Source organism: Rhineura floridana, chromosome 10, assembly GCF_030035675.1.
Source record: "Rhineura floridana isolate rRhiFlo1 chromosome 10, rRhiFlo1.hap2, whole genome shotgun sequence".
Taxonomy (NCBI): domain Eukaryota; kingdom Metazoa; phylum Chordata; class Lepidosauria; order Squamata; family Rhineuridae; genus Rhineura; species Rhineura floridana.
This window is the reverse complement of record NC_084489.1, coordinates 87,201,894-87,225,454: the sequence shown is the minus strand read 5'-3', so window position 1 is coordinate 87,225,454 and position 23,561 is coordinate 87,201,894. Positions and strand designations below refer to the sequence as shown.

The 23,561-nt window shown below is 44.3% G+C and overlaps 3 protein-coding genes across 7 annotated transcripts in view; 2 read left to right on the top strand and 1 right to left on the bottom strand.

Annotated features, from left to right (window-relative positions):
• NBEAL2 (neurobeachin like 2) overlaps positions 1-2,386 on the bottom strand; it is a 177,274-nt gene extending 174,888 nt beyond the window's left edge. Inside the window, 1 exon segment of the mRNA XM_061587044.1 lies at positions 1,661-2,386. Within this exon segment, the coding sequence (XP_061443028.1) occupies positions 1,661-1,711 (51 nt within the window). The 5' untranslated portion in view covers positions 1,712-2,386.
• LOC133365332 (collagen alpha-1(I) chain-like) lies at positions 1,761-8,580 on the top strand. 4 transcript variants are annotated; one of them, XR_009758175.1, is made up of 4 exons: positions 1,999-3,116; positions 5,513-5,613; positions 7,339-7,522; positions 7,898-8,580. XR_009758175.1 is itself a non-coding variant. In XM_061587047.1 (2 exons), exon 1 carries the CDS (start codon positions 1,768-1,770, stop codon positions 2,326-2,328), a length of 561 nt encoding a protein of 186 aa, XP_061443031.1. In that variant the 5' UTR covers positions 1,761-1,767; the 3' UTR covers positions 2,329-3,116; positions 7,898-8,580. The 4 variants fall into 4 exon arrangements, 1 of the variants encoding a protein (XP_061443031.1); XR_009758173.1 differs by having other exon boundaries at positions 7,336-7,522; XR_009758174.1 differs by lacking the exon at positions 5,513-5,613 and having other exon boundaries at positions 7,336-7,522.
• An 8,337-nt stretch (positions 8,581-16,917) lies between these two features.
• CCDC12 (coiled-coil domain containing 12) overlaps positions 16,918-23,561 on the top strand; it is a 30,466-nt gene continuing 23,822 nt past the window's right edge. Inside the window, exon 1 of one of the 2 annotated variants that reach the window (XM_061587045.1) lies at positions 16,918-17,128. In XM_061587045.1, the coding sequence (XP_061443029.1) occupies positions 17,021-17,128 (108 nt within the window). In that variant the 5' untranslated portion in view covers positions 16,918-17,020. The remainder of the gene's footprint in view (positions 17,129-23,561) is intronic. The other variant, XM_061587046.1, reaches the window with a different exon arrangement.

The following is a 23,561-nucleotide window of genomic DNA, read 5'->3' as shown; positions in this document are numbered from 1 at the left end:
AAATTAGGAATCAATCAACCCTCCCCCTACTCATAAGAAGGGAAACAAAGAAATTGAGAGTTTTGGTGCTTTAAAAGCGATGCACAGAATTAAGAGGGTAGGTGAAAAACTGAGGGGGTACAAACTTAAGGCAATTGCAGAAGGGTGGGTGTGTGTTACATGACAGGCCCAGGAAAAGAGTACACAGAATGCAGAAGATTTGCAAAGGAAAAGTAGGCAGAAACACATTTTCCCCATGAAAGAATATGTAACATTTGCCTCTCCGAGGCAGGAAGCAGAAAGGAACAATAGCTAACAGATACAAAGTGAAAGGTAGTGAGAAGAGGGGGGGCAAAGACAGCCCTTCCAAAAGAGGAGCCAGACAGCAATGGGGGGGGTTAGGTAGGGAGGCAGCGAATGCACAGGAAAAAAGGACACGGTCCCCAGGGGAAAACCCATTCCTCTCCCCCCCCAAATAAACTGAACAAACCAAGTACAAGGTTTGTATTCAATGCTAATTCTACTCAGAGTAGGCCCACTGGAATTAAGGGGCATGGCTAACTTAGGTTTAACCGTTTCAGTGGGTCTACTCTGAGTAGGACAGAGTTGAATACCATCTCTAGCGCCCGGGGTGAAAGCCAGATCCTGAAGTGCAAAACCAGAGGAGTAAGGAGCACTTCCCAAGGCCCATGTAAGTTTTGGCGGAGGAGCGAGGCGTCATGCAAGAAGGTTCACAGGTGGAAAAAGGGAAGTCTTAGGCTACAGGTCACTCGGGTGGGGTGGGAAGGGGAGACTTTCAGATTCCCTTCAAAGGGGCGGGAAGGCCCCAGGTACAAATCCCCGGCATGTGCAGGTCCAGTTGATGTGTTGTTTTTAAAACCCAGGTAACAGGTGCTGTGGTCCAACTGACTCATTGGTTTGGGGGGGCACGGAATAGAGAGAGGAAGAGAAAGGGACCAGATGTTCAGGCAAAGGCCAGCACGGCTGGGACCTTAATATGAGAAAGGCTACATTGGAGCCGATTTTATGGGGTGCAGCAGGTGCCCCAAGAAAAGGAGGAGCAGAGGCACCACTAAGGGGAGTCAACTGACAGAGAGGGGTACAGGCACCCCCCAAAAGGAAGGAGGATTTTCAGCACGACTGCTAGAAAAGGCTAACAAAAGGGAACTCCAGGTAACCGATGGGGGCAGGTGCGCTAGGTAACCTCCCCACTCTTTACCCCGCGCACCTGCCCCCTCAGTTACTCAGAGTTCCCTTTGAGCGGTGGAGAACTTCTAGCAAGCAGCTCCCCACTCTTCATTCCCCCCCTCCAAAAAAGAAAGATATTTTTTCAAAATAAACAGAGGAAACTGGTACCCACAAAAGTCGAGGTGAAAAGAAAGGAACTATGGGAGGGTTGCAGGACACTCCCCCATTAAAAAAAACCCAAACAAGGAATCAAACAGTCGCATTGCGAAGGGGGAGGCAGCGACCCAGAAATGAATAAAGGGAAGGCAAGGCGGCAGCAGAAGTGAGGGGGTGAGGGAGGAGCTTCAGGTATCCCCAAAATCCAAAGTGCCTTTTTTAAAAATTCCGAAGGAAAAGGGAGGAGCCGGCGCAGGTGCTACTAAAAAGCGGAGCCCCAAAAGGAGAGGGGAGCCCCCCAGGAGAGGCAGAGAGCGCGGGCGGGCGGGGCGCCTACCTTGGCGAAATAGAGCATCCAGAGCTCGTAGAGGCGCTCTTTGGAAGCCATGGCGCGGCGGCGGCTGCCTCCGTCCCTCGGCGCTTCACTCGGCTGCACCGGGCTCCATGGCGCGGCGGCGAGGACGGCGGCGGCGGCGGGCGGGCAACTTGGCGGGCGGGCGGCTGCTCACTGGCGGCGGCGCGGCGGGCTGTTCCGGGCGCGCCTCGTCGCCCTCTCCTCCGCCATGCTGGGGGCGACGGGGGCGGCGGCGGCGCTGGCCGCTGGCTTCGAGCCCTCCGGCGGCGGCTCCGGCTCCTCCTCCAGCAGCACCTGATTCGCGGCGCGGGGCCCAAGGGGGAGGAGCGCAGGCGCCGCCCGGCCGCGCCTTCAGGTACGGGCAACGAGGGCGGCTCCGCCTGCCCAGGAGTCGCCTCTGGGGCCCGCTTCGGGGCGCTTGCTTTAAGAGGCGTCCCCGTTGCCGACCCGGGCGCTACTCCCGAGGCCGCGCCGCCGCGAGCGGGAGGAAGCCGCCTTGGCCCGCCCCGATCCTCCCCACGCGGAAAGCCCCGCCTGAGCGCCGAGGGACCTTACTCCCGAGGAGCCGGAAGGGTTCGCCGCCCGCGCGCCCCGCGGTGAGGCTGAGCCCCGCTTCCTGCAACCGTGTAAGGCAACGCTGCTGGGCGTAGCTACTCGGAAGTAAAGCCCATGGCGTAAGCGCGTAAAGGGTTTTCCTGCGGGTGCAAGTCCGATGCAAGTAACACTTGGAAATAAAAACCCACCCGGGGTTGAATGGGACTCCTCGTGTCCGCCAAAGAAGCGCGCGATCCTTGCTTGCCCTCTCGGGTCTGGACCGCTCCTGGTAGAAGGAAAGAAGAAATCAAACAATATATACACCAAGGTTCAACATACAAACAATCGTGATAGATGAATTAATACCTCACAGGGTTGTTGCGAGGATGAAACGGGGAGGGGAGAACCGTGCGTGCGCCACTTTGAGCTCCTTAGAGGAAAGGCGGGATATAAATGTAATAAATAACTAAAAGGCAGGTGGTGAAATGAAGGGGAAAGTTTTGGTGGTGTGACCCTCAACCCTGCCTGTGCAAGTATACTGAAAAGCAAGCCTCTCCGGGTTCATTGGAACTTAACTCCCAGGCAACTATGCCTGCGGCTGTAGTGAAAAGATGTGTAGAGACCCGCAAGGAACTGAAAAACAGAAAGCCGAAGAACCAATCGCGCATCTAAGCATCTTGATCTCCGAGTTACACCGGCCCATCCCTTACCAGTGCCACTCCCTCTCAGAGACTGGAGTCCGGCCCTTGGTTACCACAGGTGGAATCCACAAAATATTTTAACCCCCTTTTTATTATTTAAAACCAAGCAAGGGTGAAAGTGGATAACAAGATGAGCTTTGTTTGAAATGGAAATTGACCTTCTTCAAGTCGATTCCAATTTATGGCGACCCTGAGAATAAGTGGTAAGTGGTATTCAGAGAGGGTTTACCATTGCCTCCCTCTGAGGCTGAGAGGCAGTGACTGGCCCAAGGTCACCCAGTGTGCTTCTTGGCTATGTGGGGATTTGAACCCTGGTCTCGCCGGTCATAGTCCAGCACTCTAACCACTAGGCAACACTGGCTCTTATTTACTGGCATTATTTACTATTTCTTTATTTGTAGAGGGTATTTATATGCTACTCTTCAATCATATTCCCGTTGGGACAGTTTGCAAGAAATTAATAAGGCAATTTACAGCATGAAAGGCCACAGAATCACAAAAAGGTGAAACGACCAAAACAGTACATAAAAGGCTCTGTAAAAATAACAAGGTATTTGCTGAAAAGACGACTGCAGGGGGTGGGGGGAACTGTAGGCTTAGTGGCAGAGCACCTGCCTTGCATGTAGAAGGTCCCAGGTTCAATCCCTGGCATTTCCAGGTAGGGCTGGGAGAGGCTCCCTGTCTGAAATCCTTGAGAGCTGCTGCCAGTCAGTGCAGACAATACTGAGGTACATGGACCAATGGTCTGAGATGCTATGAGGGAGCTTCCTATGTTCGTTAAACACTTTAAAAGCCAGGCAGAGGGAAGGGGAAAGGGTACTCTGACAGACTGGAAGAATGGGACAACCTCAGGTAGAAATGGAGGGCACAGGTTACCCACCTGTGCTCTAAGCCAGTGGTTGCCAACCTTTCTGGACCAGAGGGCACATTTTAAATTTTGAGAGAGAGCTGGGGGCACCAGTCACAAACTGGCTGCTATGGGGGGGGGGCTGGCATAATGCAAAATTAGAAAGTAGTCATGGAGGCGCTTTTCTCATAATTGTATTTTCATACTAGAAAAGGCTTGACCTATTGAATTTCTGCCTGCCATACAAGCTGTTAAAGGCACAAGGACCCTGTTTTTCCCCAATGCCAAACCCAAACCAAAGCTTAGGCTGCCATTCTGTACAAACTTACTTGGAAGTAAGCCCCATTAAACACAGAAAGGGCTACTTCTGAGTAGACATGTATACCATTGTACTGTAAATGTAACTTAATGAATTCACATGCTGAAGCCTCTTTGTAAAGTTTTCACATTTGCCTTTTTGGGGGGAGGAAAATTCTTTAACATTCACCCACACTTACTGTGAAGTAGTATTTGCAGAAAATAACGTTTAGGCACTACTTGATCTCAAGTGAACCCAGCACAGGAAAGATGCATCCTAGTTGCTAGATAAAAAGGAAGGGCAAGCAATGAAGATTACAAGAACTAGGGGGGAAAAGACAAGCAAGCAAAGTGCACTAAAAGCGAGGGCAAGACAACAGCTCTTTATGGCCCCAATGGATTCCTATTGCCTGGTGTCCAAATTACTCATTTATCAGTCACAGCTCTGACTTCACTCATTGACTAACAACACTGACAGGCAGGAACAGCCAGGCTGACTCATTTCACAGAAATCACTTAGAATGGTACTTGCACATTTTGCTCCATAAGTTTCTTTGTAGGAGGGCTAGAGACTTACTTTTTAAAAAAATGAAAACTCAGATTCTGGACTACCTGCTGGTGGCACCACTAAAGGCATGCGTGGGTGCCTGGGTGCCCATGGACAATGGGTTGGCAACCTCCCACTCTTCTGGAGAATATCAGCCATTGACCCTGGAACTTTACCACTGAGCTAAAGCCGCATTGCATTCAGCTGGATTTACTTCTGCGTGGACATGGATAAGGTTGTGCTATAAAACTGCATTCCTAATTATGTCCACACAAAGGCAAATCCTATTAAATTCAGTGGTGTTTACTCCCAGGTAAATGGGGTTAGGTTTGTAGCCTTAGTAAAGAGTAAGTCCCAATGAATATTATTAGTATTATTAGCATTCACTGCCTGCTTGCACCCAGATGTTCCAGGGCATGTCACAACAACCTTAAAGTATATTATTAAAAACAATTAAAGACAATCAGAATCACAAAATCTAGTGGGACCTTGTTGTTATATGCCCAAGTTGATTTCAACTTATGGTGACCCTATGAATTGGCGACCCTATGAATTAGCGACCTCCAATAGCATCTGTTACAAACCACCCTGTTCAGATCTTGTAAGTTCAGGTCTGTGGCTTCCTTTATGGAATCAGACCATTCCTTGTTTGGTCTTCCTCTTTTCTACTTCCTTCTGTTTTCCCCAGTATGATTGTCTTTTCCAGTGAATCATGTCTTCTCATTATGTGTCCAAAGTATGATAACCTTGGTTTCATCATTTTAGCTTCTAGTGATAGTTCTGGTTTAATATGTTCTAACACCCAATTATTTGTCTTTTTAGCGGTCCATAGTATCTGCAAAGCTCTCCTCCAACACCACATTTCAAATGAGTTTATTTTTCTCTTATCCACTTTTTTCACTGTCCAGATTTCACATCCGCACTTGGAGATCAGGAATACCATGGTCTGAATGATCCCGACTTTAGTGTTCAATGATGAACACTGGTGGGACCTATTTCTGGGTAAATGGTATGCATTGGTTAGAATTGCATAAGTCTAATAACATGTCAGATCAAATGTGTGTTTTTAAAAGATATATATTATCTTGATCTACTTGTTCTTAAATGTTTGTAAGCTTTGTGTATTTTATGGTAAGTTGTTTTCAAGCGTTTTGTATGCATGTTGAAAAAGCTACCAATTAATGAAATAATAATAATACATAAGAACTTTATTATGTCATAAGCTTTCTTTGCCTTGAAGTCCAGTATAAAGAGGCCTGCAAATTTGGAAGGCATATATATACATAGATACAGTTGTGTGTATATATGAGCGGAGGTGACAGCCAGATGTCAAAGGAAATGATGTTAGTTGCAAAAGAGAACAGGGCTCCTGCACCTTTAATATTTTAGAAGAGGGAATATCAGCAGGTGTAACTGGGATCCTCTGGGAGGAAGGATGGGATATAAATTGAATAAATAAATAATATAATTAATAATGTAAGCTGCACCTGCTGAAAGATGCAAAAGCTCTATCTCTACTGTCAGGGGCATTATACTTCTAAATACTAGTTGCTGAAAACCACAGGAGGGGAGATTTGCTGTTCTGCTTCCGGGCTTCCCAGAAGAGGCACCTGGTTGGCCACTGTGAGAATAGGATACTGAACTATGGGGCCACTGGCCTGATCCGGCAGGCTCTTCTTATGCTCTCATGTCTTCTTTTGCATCTGATCTGGACACCTCTAGTCGGTGTATTTCGATGGTATTCAGAACAGAGACATGTTCAGGGCTCAGTCAGAGAGGGGAAGCATCCTATGCACACTTCGCAGAATCACAGATGGGAATGTGGAAGTCATTGAATCTAACCCTGCTCAGGGCAGAATTAGGAGTAAGCCCAAATGAACTCAAGGGGATTTACTTCTGAGTAAGTTGCTGTAGGGTTGGATTTGGATGTTTAAAGGTAGTATGCCTCCAAGTGCCTGTTGCTGGGAATCGCATGTCGGGAGAGTGCTCTTGAACTCAGGTCCTGCTTGTGGGTTTCCCAGAGGGATCAGGTTAATCACTGTGAGAACAGGATGCTGGACTGGATGGGCCACTGGCCTGACCCAGGAGGGATCCTCTTAGGTTTTAATGATTGCAAGTGAGTCCAGCTCCAATTGCAGCCAGAAAAAGCAAAGCTAGGGGTTGCCAACTTTTTAATGGTCCTGTGCTCCAGTGCTCAGTAGCAATTTTATCTGCAGCGCTGAAGAAGTAATGCTTACTATCTCTTCTGCTGTGAAAAGCTTTACTGATTTAATTTTTGATATGAGCTGCTGTTTAAGACACAGGAGCAGGCAGACTGTTTATTTTCTGGTCAGCTGACAATCCTATGCAAGGCCTAGTTGGAAATATAATCTTAACACCACAAGACGGATTAACACTTTCTGCTCTGGAAGAAGTAAGCCTTAATCCTGATCTCGCACATGTGCAAAAGCAGTATCTAGTTAGTGAATGAACTGTTAACTTGATGATTTCATGTTTTGAGTTTCCCTTTGAACTCTATTTGATTAAGCAGAAGGTCAGTAACATCAGTCTCTTTGGACAGATCTGGTCCCTTGAGGGGTGTCAACTGACCGCTGCAGAGTTTCTAGCAAAGAAGTAAAAAAGGGTGTAGGCATAGAGAGCCATAGAATTCAGAAAAAGGGTAGAATGCAATAAAGCCTGAATTTGCAATTATTGATTGATTGATTGATTTATATTCCACCCTTCCTCCCAGCAGGAGCCCAGGATGGCAAACAGAAGCGCTAAAAACACATCAAAACATCATAAAAACAGACCTTAAAACACACCAAAACAACTTTAAAAACATTAAAAAAAAAAGCTTTTAAATGCCTAATTTAGTGGTGGAGAACCTCCAGAAGTAATAAACTACAAAATCTCCGCTCAGCATCACCAATTGCCAGGTACGATGGGAAGTGTCGCCCAGCAACATTTGGTGGGCTGTCCCTGTTCTAAGTATTTGGGAAGAAATATTTGTCACATTCCTTACATAAATCCCCAGACTCTCCCTCCCCCCATCTCTCACACATAACAGTGTTTAAATCTCCGTATCCTCTTACACAGGCATGCACAGACACACACCATCTATCTCTGGGCAATCTGTTTCTGTAAATCAATCTATTACACCGTAACATAACAAAAGTCATATTCACAAGGGCAAACATTTCATATTTATGTGTCTCATCTTACAAAATCTCTCTGAAAGGCAGAGTAATTTTATTCTAGGGAGAAGGATTAATCTTTCTCTTTCATCCTTTTTGACACTTCCACGTTTCCAGAGATATCTTTGGCTGATGCCTCATGACGCTGCACTTGGCACTGACATTGCTACTCCCTTTCCTTTGATGTTGCCTTCGTACAATGGCTTCTAAATTATTTAAAATGCAAACATCTGGATAAAATAAGCCGGAAACGTCAGGGCTGGCTTTGCACACCTATGCATGTAGGGCTGAAGTGGAAACATGGAAGAAATTGGAGAAGTTGGAGCATTTGAAATGGTGCAATTTTGAGTGTGGACGAAGTCTCCAATCAAGCAAAAGTGAAATTGTACAGACCATATCCAGCTGTGAATAGTTTAAAGTTTTATTTGAACTTGTGTTTCTTCTTTAAAAAAACAGATGATGAAGCTCACATTTTTACTGAAGCAGGAAGAGTGAGAATTAGGTAACAGCAATATGTTGCTTATTATGCTGTTATGTTGTAAACCACCCTGTAGTCTTTTGACAAAGAGCAGTATATAAAGGGTATTTGAAGTACAAGTGATTGATTATACATTTTAAAGTGAGTGACAGAAGGAACTCTTGGGTATAATGTTAGTGTTTTCTTTCTTTTTTCAAAAAATTTGATCGAAAGATAACCAAGTTTATTTTTAATGTATGTATATCAGCACAAATACAAGTGGCGCACAAACAGAAATAAACTTTACCTTAAATTCAGGAATGTGAAAGATGTCCTGGTCTCTGTTGGGGTTACTGAAATTAAAGGGAAATTGAGAATCTAATGAGTATATCTCAGGATATTAATTTAAAAAATCTATAGATTCTTGTTAAGCCCATTGTGGAAAAAATCAATATAGCTGACCATTGGTGATTTACTTAACATGCTGACAGGGCAAGCTTATGCATGCCTACTCAGAGGCCCCACTGAGTTCAATGGGACTTACTTCATTGCACACTTACTGGGAGCAACACAGCAATCCAACTCAGGCAGCTGGCAAAGTGGTGCCAGAGAAGCCATGGTAAAGTTCTGCCGTATCCAATCACCATTCAGGAGCCTCCGGATTGGCTGAACGCCGGCTCAGCCAGGGGCTTCGCACAGGGACCAGAAACTAAATGCCTGCTCTCCCAAATATGCCTACCAAGGAGTAAGCCCTCTCCATTGACTTCTATTGGCTTTCTTTTCTTAGACTGACCTTTTCCCTAGCATAACCTTTGCCTGAATTGAGACCTCCAGGAGTACTCTAAAAATGAGTTGGATACACTGGCTTACTCCTGCTTTACTTACTCTGGTCTTGGCTGGGTTGGCTAAGACCCAACTGAGTGACTTAAGCTAGCGTAGCTGGGCTGAGCCAAGACCCAACCAGCTCAGCTGAAGGTTTGCTGCATTCAAATCCCCTCAGCTATGGGTAAATGAGAGTTGGATTGAACCCTAAGTCGCTTGAATTCAGTGGAACTTACTTCTAAGTAGACATGCATAGGCTTGCCATTGTTGTTATGTGCCTTCAAGTCAGTTATGGTTTATGGCAACGCTATGAATCAGTGACCTCCAGTAGTATCTGTTATAAACCACCCTGTTCAGATCTTGTAAGTTCAGCTCTGTGGCTTCCTTTATGGGATCAATCCATCTCTTGTTTGGCCTTCCCCTTTTTCTAATCCCTTCTGTTTTTCCCAGCATTATTGTCTTTTCTACTGAATCATGTCTTCTCATGATGTGTCCAATAACTTCAGTTATATCATTTAAGCTTCTATAGTTCTGGTTTAACTTGTTCTAACACTCAATTATTTGTCTTTTCCCCGGTCCATGGTATCTGCAAAGCTCTCCTCCAATCCTCCAACACCACATTTGAAATCAGTTGATTTTTCTCTTATCTGCTTTTTTCACTGTCCAGCTTTCACATCCATACATAGGGGTCGGGAATACCATGGTCTGAATGATCCTGACTTTACTGTTCAGTGATACATCTTTACATTTGAGGACCTTTTCTAGTTCTCTCATAGCTGCCCTCTCCAGTCCTAGCCTTCTTCTAATTTCTTGACTATTGTCTCCACTTTGGTTAATGATGTGCCAAGGTATTGATATTCCTTGACAAGTTCAATGTCCTCATTGTCAACTTTAAAGTTACACAAATCTTCTGTTGTCATTACTTTAGTCTTCTTGACATTCAGCTGTAGTCCTGCTTTTGTGCTTTCCTCTTTAACTTTCATCAGCATTCATTTCAAATCATTATTGGTTTCTGCTAGTAGTATGGTACTGTCTGCATATCTTAAATTATTGATATTTCTCCCTCCAATTTTCACACCTTCATCTTGGTCCAATCCTGCTTTCCGTATGATATGTTCTGCTTACAGATTAAACAAACAGGGTAACAAAATACACCCGTGTCTCACACCCTTTCCAATTGGGAACCAATCAGTTTTTTCATATCGGTTTTTACAGTAGCCTCTTGTCCAGAGTATAGGTTGTGCAACAGGACAATCAGATGCTGTGACACCCCATTTCTTTTAACGCATTCCACAGTTTTTCGTGATCTACACAATCAAAGGCTTTGCTGTAATCTCTAAAGCACAGGATGATTTTCTTCTGAAATGCCTTGGTCCGTTCCATTAGCCAACATATGTTTGCGACATGATCTCTGGTACCTCTTCCTTTTCTAAATCCAGCTTGGACATCTGGCATTTCTTGCTCCATATATGTTAAGAGTTCCTCCATGAATGCATCTATCATCCTTGCATCTCTTTTATAGAGTTCTTCAGTGTATTGCTTCAATCTTCCTTTTATTTCACCTTGGTCAGTCAGTGTGTTCCCCTATTGATTATTCAACATTCCTACTCTTGATTTAAATTTTCCTTTCATTTCTCTAATCTTTTGGAATAGGGCTCTTGTTCTACCTTTTTTGTTCTCTTCTATTTCTATACAATAACTATTGGAATAGTTCTCTTTGTCCCTACGTACTAGTCGCTGTATTGTTGCACTTAGGGTTCTGACTGTGTTTCTATCTCCTTTTGCTTTCCTTCTTTCTTTTACCATTTTAAGAGTTTCATCAGTCATCCATTGAGGTCTTTCTCTCTTTTTAACTAAAAGTATCGTCTTTTTGCATTCTTCCCTGATAATGTCTCTGACTTCAATCCATAGTTCTTCTGGTTCTCTATCAGATAAGTTTAAAGCCTCAAACCTGTTCCTTATTTGATCTTTATATTCTTCTCGGATGTTATTTAAATTGTATTTTGGCATTATGATTGCTTTGTTGGTCTTCTTTAGCTTTACTCTGATTTTCGATACGACCAGTTCATGATCTGTACCGCAGTCTGCTCCTGGTCTTGTTTTTGCAGAAAGTATGGAATTTCTCCACCTTCTGCTACCAATTATATAATCAATTTGATTCCTGTATTGACCATTTGGTGATGTCCACGTGTACAGTGGTCTTTTCAGTTGCTCAAAAAATGTGTTTGCAAGAAACAAATTACTGGCTTCACAGAATTCAGTAAGTCTTTCTTCCTGCTTCATTTCTATCTCCTAAGCCCCATTTCCCCACAATTCCTAGTTCTTCTCTGTTCCCTACTTTTGCATTCCAGTCCCCCATGATTATCAGCACATCTTGTTTTGGTGTGTGATCAATTTCTTCCTGTACTTCTGCATAAAATCTCTCCAATTCCTCCTCTTCTGCGGTTGCTGTTGGAGCATAGACTTGGATGATGGTTATGTTAATGGGTTTCCTGTTTAATCTCATTGATATCACTCGCCCAGACTTTGCGTTATAGTTCTTAATTGCTTTTGGTATATCACTTCTCACTATTAAAGCAACCCCGTTTCTTCTTAATTTCTCATTTCCTGCATAAAATATTTGCCTGATTGAAAATGTCCCATTCCCGTCCATTAAAATTCCCTCACACCAAGTATTGTAATGTTGATATGTTCCATTTCTTGCTTGACAATTTCTAATTTTCCCTGGTTCATGCTTCTCCCATTCCATGTTCCTATTGTGTGCGTCATACAAGTCCAAACTCTCCTTTTGCATCTGTGCACATCTGCCTCTGGGCTTCCATTCGGCTTTGACCCAGGGGCATAATTAGTCACAGCGCTACTCGTACTTGTCCATTGTTCTTCCCCAGTAGCTCATTGAGTGCCATCTGACCTGGGGGTCTCATCTTCAGGCACTATCCCGTGTTGCATTTTGGATACTCTGTTCATAGGGTTTTCATGGTAAGAGGTATTCAGAGGTGGTTTACCATTGCCTTCCTCTGAGTTTGGATGCATCTTAGTCTGGTGTTTCAGCTTTGACCATTCCACCTTGGGTGACCCTGCTAGGAGTCTAGCCTCTTGGTCTAGACTCCTGATGGCATTGCTCTCAGCTTCTTCGACATTCTCAAACCCCCTCACCATGTTAAGGTGTGCATCCTAGAGGAGAAGGCTTGCTGTTATTTTTATTAATTTAGGAACTAATACCCTGCTTTTCAAAGCAAAAAAATCCTTCACAAACCAGCTTAACAATGTTAAACTAGCTATAAATACAGTAAAAATTCACTATCACAATCAATACAGTAAAAACAGATCGTTTCCTTAAAAAAATGTGAGCAAATTACTACCAGTTACCATGTTAGTGGGCAATCCTATGCATGCACAATATGCTTTACTTCCAATAAACATGCTTAGATTTGCTCTGGATTTGTCATAGGGATAGGATTGCAGGCTCAAGGATGTGCTATGGTTTAACTTGAAGTCATTTCAATATAACCCTCTAGAACAAGAATGGGGAAACTACAACTCGGAGACTGCACGAGGGGCCCTCAGCCTAATTTCAGGTGGAGGGGAGTCCAGAGGCAGAGGAGGATGGAGCAATGAAAGGAGAGAGAAACCCTTTGCAAGCTATCAGTTCAAACCTCTGGCAAGAACTATCAGTCCCAGCCAACTTGGCATGGAGAGAAAAGGGGGTGTAAAAAAGTGTAAGGTGATGCGCATTGGGGCGATATATCTTAATTTCACATATATGTTCATGGGGTCTGAACTGGCAGTGACTGACCAGGAATGAGACCTTGGGGTAGTCGTGGATAGCTCGATGAAGATGTCGACCCAGTGTGCAGCAGCTGTGAAAAATGCAAATTCCATGCTACAGATCATTCGGAAAAGTGTTGCAAATTAAACTGCCGGTATCATAATGCCGTTATACAAACCTGCAGCTGCATTTGGAAACTTGTGTACAGTTCTGGTTGCCTCAGCTCAAAAAAGATATTGTAGAGTTGGAAAAGGACAACCAAAATGAACAAGGGGATGGAACGACTCTCCTATGATGACAGGTTGCGGTATTTGGGGGGTTTTAGTTTAAAGAAAAGGCAAGGAAGAGGTGACATGACAGAAGTGCTTAAAATTATGCATGGCATGGAGAAAGTGGAGATAAAAGTTTTTCTCCCTCTCTCATAATGCTAGAAGTGGTGAACATCCAATGAAGCTGAATGTTGGAAGATTCAGGACAGACAAAAGAAAGTGCTTCTTCACATAGCACACATAGCTTCACATAGCACATAGCACATAGAATGGAATTCGCTCCCACAAGAGGTAGTAATGGCCATCAACTTGGATGGTTTAAAAGGGGATTAGATTAACAGAGGATGAGATGGTGGTGGTGGTGGTGGTGGTTACCCACCCTTCCCCAGTAGGTCCCAGGGTGGGTCACAATGATTTATTTATTATTTGATTTATATCCTGCTGTTCCTCCTGGCAGGAGGCCAGGTCGGCAGGTATTTTATAATAGCATAAAATACATTATGAAAAACAGCTTAAAACGCTAGCTACAATTCTTGAAGGCTATATTTCCTTCAGTACCAGAGGCACCATGCCTGGATACTGGTCAGTGGTGACTGGTGGCTCCATGTCAGTAGGGCAGTGAAATCCACTCCAGGTTTTTAGTCTGAACTCTCAAGAAGCTGTCCGAGGTGCTGATCCATCAGCCAGACTTTTATGTTAGCCTAGTTTATACTTTTTTTTCTGGCTGATAGTAAATAACTGGGAATTCCTTCCTAAATTTGGGTACAAATTCCTAAGTGGTGATACTGCTCAGTCTCTTTCTCCCCACAGCTATTTCTTTGTAGCTGTGAGAGGCTTGGGGGATTTCACCGCTACTGAATGTCTGATAGACCAATCTTATCATATGCCTGATAGACTAATCTTATGCAGAGGTGTCTTTAAATTATTTGAAATTGGGGCCATTTAGGGGAAAGGCTGTGGCTCAGTGGTAGAGCATCTGCTTTAGGAAGCTGTCTTACGCTGAGTCATACCATTGATCCATCTAGCCCATTACTGTCTACGCTGACTGGCAGGGGCTCTCCTAGATTTCAGGCAGGGGTCTCTTCCAGCCCTCCCTGGAAATGCCATTGGGGATTGAGCCTGGGGCCTTCTGCCTGCATTCTGCTTTGCATGCAGAAGGTCTTTGGTTCAGCCCCTGGCATACCCAGGTAAGGCAGGGAGAGACCCGTGCCTGAAACTGCTGCCAGTCAGTGTAGATAGTACTGAGCTAGATGTACCCAATGGTCTGACTTGGTAGAATGCAGCTTCCTGTGTTCCTAAAGGACTTAGAATGTGAACAACTCTATATGGCAATGGGTTGCAAAGCAATTAACCCATTAAGGAGAGATCAACTGCAAAACCTACATGTTTACTCAGAAGTAAGTTCCATTATGCCTAATCATATTCTGATTAGCAAGCTGGATGGAAGAACTATCAGGTGGATCCACAGTTGGCTCCAGAATTGTACTCAAAGAGTGCTTATCAATGGTTCCTTCTCAAACTGGGCGGAAGTAACGAGTGGGGTACCACAGGGCTCGGTCCTGGGCCTAGTGCTCTTCAACATTTTTGTTAAAGACTTGGATGAGGAGGTACAGAGCATGCTTATCAAATTTGCAGATGATACAAAATTGGGGGGCATAGCTAATACCGTGGGAGACAGAAAGAAAATTCAAAGGGACCTTGATAGGCTGGAGCATTGGGCTGAAAACAACAGAATGACATTCAACAGGGATAAATGCAAAGTTCTACATTTAGGAAAAATAAACCAAATGCACAGTTATAAGATGGGGAATACTTGGCTCAGCAATATGACATGTGAGAAGGATCTTGGAATTGTTGTTGATCACAAGCTACATATGATCCAACAGTGTGATGTGGCTGCAAAAAAGGCAAACGCAATATTAGGCTGCATTAACAGAAGTATAGTTTCCAAATTGCATGAAGTACTAGTTCCCCTCTATTCAGCACTTGTTAGGCCTCATCTTGAATACTGCATACAGTTCTGGGCTCCACACGTCAAGAAGGATGCAGACAAACTGGAAAAGGTTCAGAGGAGGGCAACGAGGATGATTAGGGGACTGGAAACCAAGCCCTATGAGGAGAGACTGAAAGAACTGGGCATGTTTAGCCTGGAGAAGAGAAAACTGAGGGGAGATATGATAGCACTCTTCAAGTACATGAAAGGTTGTCACATTATAGAGGAGGGCCGGGATCTCTTCTCGATCGTCCCAGAGTGAAGGACACGGAATAATGGGCTCAAGTTGCAGGAAGCCAGATTTCGACAGGACATGAGGAAAAACTTCCTGACTGTTAGAGCCATACAACAATGGAACCAATTACCTAGAGAGATAGTGGGCTCTCTGACACTGGAGACATTCAAGAGGCAGCTGGACAGCTATCTGTCGGGAATGCTTTGATTTGGATTCCTGCATTGAGCAGGAGGTTGGACTTGATGGCCTTATAGGCCTCTTCCAACTCTACTATTTTATGATTCTAATCAGGCGTAGTCCTTAGTGAACATGTTTAGGATTGCAGCCCTCGAGAGCCTTTGCTATCTGGTCTAGTGCAATGGCACATACGGACATAAGAAGAGGCCTGTTGGATCAGGCCAATGGTCCATTTAGTCCAGCATCCTGTACTCACAGTGGCCAACCAAGTTGCCCATGGCAAGCCCACAAGCAGGACCTGAGTGCAAAGAGCACTCTCCCCTCCTGTGGTTTCCAGCAACTGGTATTCAGAAGCATACTACCTCCGACCATGAAGGGAGACCATAGCCATCATGGCTAGTAGCCATTGATAGTAGGGTTGCTTTTGAAGCCGTCCAAGTTGGGGCCATCACTGCCTCCTGTGGGAGCAAATTCCACAGTTTAACTCTGCGCTGCGTGAAGAAGGACTTTCTTTTGTCTGACCTGAATCCTCCAACATTCAGCTTCATTGGATGTCCATGAGTTCTGGTGTTATATGAGAGGAAGAAAAAACTTTTCTCTGACTACTTTCTCTACGCCATGCATAATTTTATCCACTTCTGTCATGTCCCCTCTTACTCGCCTTTTCTCTAAACGAAAACCCTTTCTTGGAAGTCAGCCCCGATTATGTTTAGTGGGGTTTACTCTCTAGAGTACAGTACGTCTTTTTAGGATTGTAGTCTCAGAGGGCAACGCTCAGAAGTGAGTCCCAGAGTTCAGCCGAGCTTCCTCCCAAGCAAGCGTGTCTATAGGGCTGCAGCCTGTGTGTGTGATCAGGGAGGTCTCTGGCGCAAGCTAAAACTCACCCAGCGCAGGGATTAAGAGTTTGGGATTACGCTCAGATTCAAATCCCTAGGCTGCTGCTTAACATCATTGGAAAGTGGTCTCAGCGTAAACTACCTCACAGGGTTGTTGTGAGGATAAAAAAAGGAGAGGGAGAAAGAGCCACGTGTGTCACTTTGAACTCCTTGGCTCGGAGAGGCTGGAGGGGAGGGTAGATAATATATTAATGTCTTTTTCAATAGGGCGTTCATTGGTGGGCCTGGCAAGCTGCTGTTTCCCACCCTCAGCGCCCCTCATCCGGCATTAACCGCACAGATTTGCCCTGCAGAGTTGTAGACTAATGTTAAATGGGGAAAAGCACTCTGTGTATGGCCAAAGGCACTTTGGTTTAAACATTCCCCTCCCAAACGGGAGGGCACCTTCTCTATATCTCACACTGTGGGCGCCCCTCCTCTCTGTTCCCGTCTCCTATTTAGGGGGTGTGTGGAAAACCAACCTCACAGGCTCTAAATTCCCGCTCCCCCTTTCCCGCTCCTCTTCTTTTCCGAGCGATGAATTCTGCGCTCTGCTCGCCTCCCCTTTCTCAAGCCGCCGCGATCGGTGACTCTGCTCTCGTTTGCCGGCTCTCACACCTACGCCGCCGCCGCTTTCTCGCGCATGTGCACTAAGATGGCGGCCGCTGCTGGAGGGCTGCAGGAGGCGGCTCTGAGGCGGAAGGAGCGACTCAAGGCTCTGCGGGAGCGCACCGGGGCGGCGGCCAGGCAGGTCGGTTGGGCGGGAAGCAGGGTTCGGGGCAAGGGAAAGGGCGGGAGGCTGAGAAGGCTCTTGGGTTTCCTCCGAGTGTGAAGGTGGTGGTGGGGCTTGTTGGGGGAGCGGCCAGCTGACGCCATCATCCTGACGTCATCCTCGCGTGGCGTAAGAACCGAAGAGGAGGCCTGGCGGGTCGGGCCCCGCAGAGGCCAGTTTGGGTGCCTCTTGGAATCTGCCTCTCTCCTCCGCCATCCTCTGCTCGGAGGTAGACTGCTCCTGTCCATGCACGTTCTGCGTCAGGGGCGAGGAACCTTCGGCCGTCCGTCTGTTGCGTGTTAAACTACAACTCCCGTCAGCCCCAGCAAGCAAGGCCAACGGCTGGGGAGGGGACGGCAGTTGCATTTTAGCAACATGTGAAGAGCCAAAGGTTCTCCACATCTGCTCTAGAGGGAATGACCAGACACCATGGGTTAGAAAGGGGATTTTAATTGGACATTAAGAAGTTTATGGCGGCATGAGCTGTTCAGTGGGAAAGGTTTAATGTACAGAGTGCTGTGGGCGATAGTGGACCCTCATTCATTGGAGCTTTTAGAGTAGAGACTATATGGCCACCTAGCAAGAACAGATTTCCTGGACTGGCAAGGGGTTCGACTAGAGCTCCCTCCCAGCTTTTAAGGTTCTGCATCCTCAAACTAGAAATGTTTTTTTAAAATTTTAAATTGAACGAGAATGCAAAAACCTTTGTATCTGCAAACCTCAGTTATGAGATTTGGGGTCTTGGAAGTGGGTATGCGAGTATGGGTGGGGGGCTTGGATCTGCTGGAATCTTCAGAAATGAGCTCTAAAGTGTGGGGGTGGGGTGAGAAAGGTATAGGAGCTTTTGGAGGTCTAGAGCAGCAGATTTGGAATTGAGGAGCACAAGGACAGGTTAAGAGGCCACAAGGCAAAGGATCTGAAGAGGCAGCAGGAATGTCTGTATGGGATTCTTTTGCTATGTATATGGTACCAAAAATGGTTTTTGATTATAAAATGCATACCATGCATTTGCTGGAGTGGGGCTGTGTAGCAGAAGGAATGGGGTTTGTGTTTGAAACCGGGGACTGAGTCCTGTGGTGGAAAAGTTGAGGTCATATAGGTAGGAAGATGTGACAGCGTGGCTGATGGGCTATGCTTTTTGTGAAGTCTTTATTAAATACATTTAACAAAGTAAAACCATTCTCGTATAACTAAACACAAACATTCATATTTTAAAGTAAAAAAATAAATGAAATGAAAAACTATGGAACTGTGTTATATTCCTTTTATTCTTTTTCCCTTTAAAGTGAAGGGAATATCCATAAAGAAGATGGATAAATTTTGTCCTGTAAACTGTTATTTCAGAACATAATAATGTCCAGTGCCTCTTAAATCTTTCGACTGCCTTGGTTTGTCTGTTCTCTGGCTAACCTGAATCTAGTCTTATTCTGGCACTGGGCAAACGCTTCATTCGCAGCACAACAGATAAATCTCTTTGTTTGCCCTTTTTTCCTTTTCTGAAGTATGTCACTCTCAGCATTAATGCCATGTTACAAATTTTATCAAACCAATCCGGAATTAATGAAGCTCTTTTCTTTTTCCATGCTTTTGCAATTTTTTTTTTTAAATGTAGTTTGCTTTTGAGCTGATGGTGAATGGGGTCAAATGTGCAAGGTACACAGAGTTATTGGAATGGTAGAAGATATCCTGAAGGGTTTAATGGGACTGGCTTTTGGGACTGTAAGATCTGGCAGCACCAGCGGGTGATAAGGATTCAAACGTTTGCAAACTGGAGTGCAGGCCATAAGCGTCCTGGGACGTAGCTGAGTAGCTTGGTGTCTGTTAGGGACTGTCTTAAAACTGGGAGAGGTTGCAGACACCATATGCAGAAGGATGTGTCATGCATCTCTGGAGATTAACCACCGCTGTTTTTCATATTCCTTCTGAATGTTCTTCTGTTGGACCCCTAAGTTCTCCTTCCTTGCAGAAAGTAAGCTGAAGTACATACAGTTGAACATAGCACCTTCTCCATTTATTTTGCCCTTATCAAACAGGAATCTGCAAGCTCTTCAGGGCAGAAATGAATTACGGGACTTGTGTGGTTAGATAAAAAGTGGGCAATGTTTAGGTTGATAGGTAGTCAACTTGAGAATACCTTTAACTTTTAAGAAGGGATGTTCCCCTCATGGTTATGAAGATGAAACTTGATGTCCTCCATTCCTGAAAGCAATCTCCTTTGTAATTTAACACACTGATATTTGTCCTGTTTTCACACATTCTAGCCGAATCTTGTTTTTAAAAAAAGGATTCAAATTTGCATTTACTGCTAGGGGACTGTCTGCCCAGCCCAAGGCAGGAAAAATGAGAGTGTAGTGTAGGGGCTAAGAGGCTGTGTTATGAACCAGACATCCTGGGTTCAAATCCCAACTTGGCTCTGAACTGAGTAAGCAGCCTTGAGAAGGTCTGAGCATGCTCAGCCCCTGTCCCCAATATGGGGGTGATAATACCGATCAATACCTTACAAGGTGATAGTTTATAGATATCATTGGCGCAATGTGCATGGACCACTTTAAACATTTTAACTATGTAAATGTTAAGTAGTATTTATTGGACATTTTCCTTATGATGGAAGGCTTAAGCATTTGGGACTTAACCTTGGCTGGGGGTATGCTTAATGATTACAAATGACGTTGAAAGGCAAAAAGAATATATCTGCTGTGAACCCAGCAGTGAAAATATTTGGCAGGAGGTTCAATTGACATTGAAGAATACAGCTGTTAGTTCCTTTAACAAGAATGTGCCAGATTCGTGATCTGTCAGAGGCTGTTCATGTAGAGGGAAGCCTCTGTGTTTAGAACACTTTTGAAAATGAGTTAATAGGCACTAACAAGAGCCAGCTATTTCCATTGTTTTGTTACCTGTGTTGGGAGCATCTGGCCACCTACTGTTAGAATATTAGGCTAGAAAATATTAGGCAGTCCATATTCGTGATTTGAATGCTTTCTCCAGATCTCAGGGCATATCTGTATAGATTTAGCATTGGACGGTTCATGTATAACCTGTGTCTCATGTTAATATCCACACTAAATCCCGAAAAAACCTGACAGTGTGTACTGTATTGGAAGTAATATAAGGAAGGAATATTATTGGCCAATCTCAGCTGAGGCCATTTAGTGCTTGGTCTCTCACATAGTTTTGTATATGTCAAATCTTCCCTTGTCATTGAAAGTAATTGCTTTCGTCCCTTGGAAGCCTTTTGTTTCTTAATTAAAAAGAAAGATGATAGCTGAAGGTTTCCTGGGACTTTTATTGCCGCCAGTGCCCCACGAAGTTGCGGCTCTATGAATTATCCATGTTAAGAATAAAGCGATCTGTCTGGCAAGATAGGCCGTCTACCACACAGCTCATGCTTTATTAATAGTTTGACTAATAAAGTTTCTGACAGCTCAGGAAAACGGATTGCTGTAGACGAGGCTCACCTCTATAGTTTTGACAAAATATGCTTTGGAGAGTTCCAGTTTGCATCTTGGGTGACCTTTTTGGCACTGAAAGGAACAAAATAAGGTCACAGTCTTTACTGGGATGGTTTCCTGTACAAGCCCTATTGAAATGGAGAGAGTGGATAGAGAAAAGTTTTTCTCCCTCTCTCATAACACTGGAGCCACGCTGGTGGAACCGCAATGGTGGTTCTCTGCCTCCACGGTCAAAGGCAGTGTGCTTCTGAACACCAGTTGCTGGAAACCGCAGAAGGTGAGGGTGCTCCTGTGCTCAGATCCTGCTTGCAGGTTTCCCATAAGGGGCATCTGATTAGCCACTGTGAGAACAGGATGCTGGACTAGGTGGGCAATTGGCCTGATCTAATAGCCTCTTATGTTCGTATGAAATGGATGTGATTTGCACAACAGCATATTCATTAACCTGAATATGCTGCCTCTCTGTGGAGGCTCCATCTCAGAAATGGGGCAAAACAGTAGGTGATGGTCAGGGCTAGGTGGGCCTTGCGTCAGATCAAGGTGAACAGGGATGTTCTCTCCATGCAGTTGTTTAATGTGGATTGTGCTGGACAAAGAAATGAGTTACATTGCACACTGGTGTCCTTGGTTTGCAGTGATCAGAAAGGGAGAGGCTATGAATGGCATGGCAGTTCATGAACCAAGTGAAGTGGAGGGCTTGGCAGTTCCACTAACAAGTGGTTGTACTTGTTTGGTACTCTGTTCCAACTCTGAAAAACCAAATAGCCACATATTTTTGCAAGCAGATAGTTGATGGTGTTCATGTACAAGATGGCTGTGTTTGGACAGATGTGGATAAGCCTCTGCGTGCAATTGTGCATTTCCTGTTTTCATGCCACATGAGGAAGTAGAACAGCATCTTTACCCCACATTAAGCACAATATCTTTCAAGGCCCAAAGAAAAATAGGAAAGGAAACACTTGTGCTGATGTGATAAGGTCTGTGGTTTGCTCTGGCTGAGATAGGAAGTTTAACTCTTGTGTTTCTGCTGAAATTCAGAATACAAATGACATATCTTCATTTTAACAACCAGAGCCTGGTTTCTCTGGCTCTTAAAGTACTTGCTGCTGTTTTAGCAAATGGTCACTATCAAAACTCAGACTGGATGGTTTTCAAGGGGAGGAAATCCATTATTAACAAATGGATTTTAAATTGTATTTTTGAAACATGGAAGTTATAGTAACAGCTCTCATAGGTTTGGTGATTACATTATATGATTTTATTATTTTAAATTGCCTGCTGTTTTTAACCTATATTTTATGGTTTTAATTTTTCTCATAGTTTAATTCTTTTTTAATAATATACTCTGTATGTTTTAATGGTGTTTTTAGTTGTAAGCCGCTCTGAGTCCTATTGGAAAAAGGGTGGGGTAGAAATAAAGTTTATTATTATTATTATTATTATTATTATTATTATTATTATTATTATTATTATTATTATTATTATTAAAAATGCCGTGGCTTAAAATGATACAAAATTCATTATGAACATGATTATTGAAGCTTACGTAATATCTTAAAATTAAACCTTAAAGGACTTTTAAGCCCCATCAGTCAAACTTATATGCACACTTTATTTTAAAGTAGGGGAGAGAAGCATGTGCTAAATCTTTCCCATGGAAGCTGTGACTTGAAATTGCTTCACTTTGGTCAGATCATATCCATTGAACTCAAAGCCTGCCTTTTCTATGTAAATAAACAAGCTGAGGCAAAAATATGTGGCTTCCTAGGTCAAGTATTGTAACCCATGGTCTACTGTGGTGTTATCTTAAAATTATGCGTTCAGACTCTCATGCAATGGCATGGACATTTATTTGGCTTAGTAATTAGCTACCTTTGTTTCTGAAAAGTTCTGTGCTCTTTGTGTTAGAGTAAGTGATCTTGCTTGGTGTCCTTACATAAGTGTACAAGGCACGCCAGAGAGAAACCCTTCATTTCACAGTTGCTCCTGTAAGCATATATTAGTTCTGAAGGTTAAAAGGTATGTGAACTGTGTGACTACATGTTTTGTATCATGCTCCTGGGAAGTATGAAAATGGAAATGGACTGCCTTCAAGTCAATCCCGACTTATGGTGACCCTATGGATAGGGATTTCATGGTAAGCGGTATTCAGAGGAGGTTTACCATTGCCTCCCTCTGGGGCTATTCCTCTCTAGCTGGCCAGGACCTGCTCAGCACAAGCCAGCCCCTTCCTTAAAGACCTTCAGCTCTCATCTTGTGACACCGAACATGCCTTTTGGCCATGTCCCCAAGTACAGACATATAGCTCTTCTGGGACCAGTAACGTGTTTTGGATTGTGAGGAAGAACTCTACAGCCTTTCTTATGCATGCTGTAGCTGTGACTGGAGGGGTGTGGCCAACAGGTCAGTAATTTAATTTGGTCCTCTTTCCTGGTGGATTTCAGTCAATCCAGTTTGTCAAAGCGGCTTCTTGCAGTTTCTGTTTCCTGAGCGCATCAGCTCTAGCAGTGGTCCTGACCTGTTGGTCCCCTGTTGAAATACGAGTGGTACTCTTGACTCCCACAGCTTGTCTTTCTGGTGTGCATGGCGTGTGTGAGACAGGAAATTGAAATATGCAGGAGGATCATAAGGGTTGAACTCAGGCCTCTTTGAACAAGGAACTGTTGAGCTTTCTAGCAAGGTCCACCCCAGACCTTAACCACTAATGCATCCAGTTAACTGTGCATGAAAGCACTGCATGAAATAAACTTAAAATAGCAGCACTTGGTCCCACAGGAGATTTTCAGAGAGCTTTGTGAATATTGCCTGTATCAAATCTCTCATGGGACATAACAGCTCATGAATAGATGCAAGAACTGAGAAGTGCCGTGTGAATGAAGAGAAAGGAGCCAGCCTAGGAGTAGCCGCTGTGGTGCTCTCCAGTTGTTGCTGGACTATAGTTCCCATCATCCCTGGCAGTT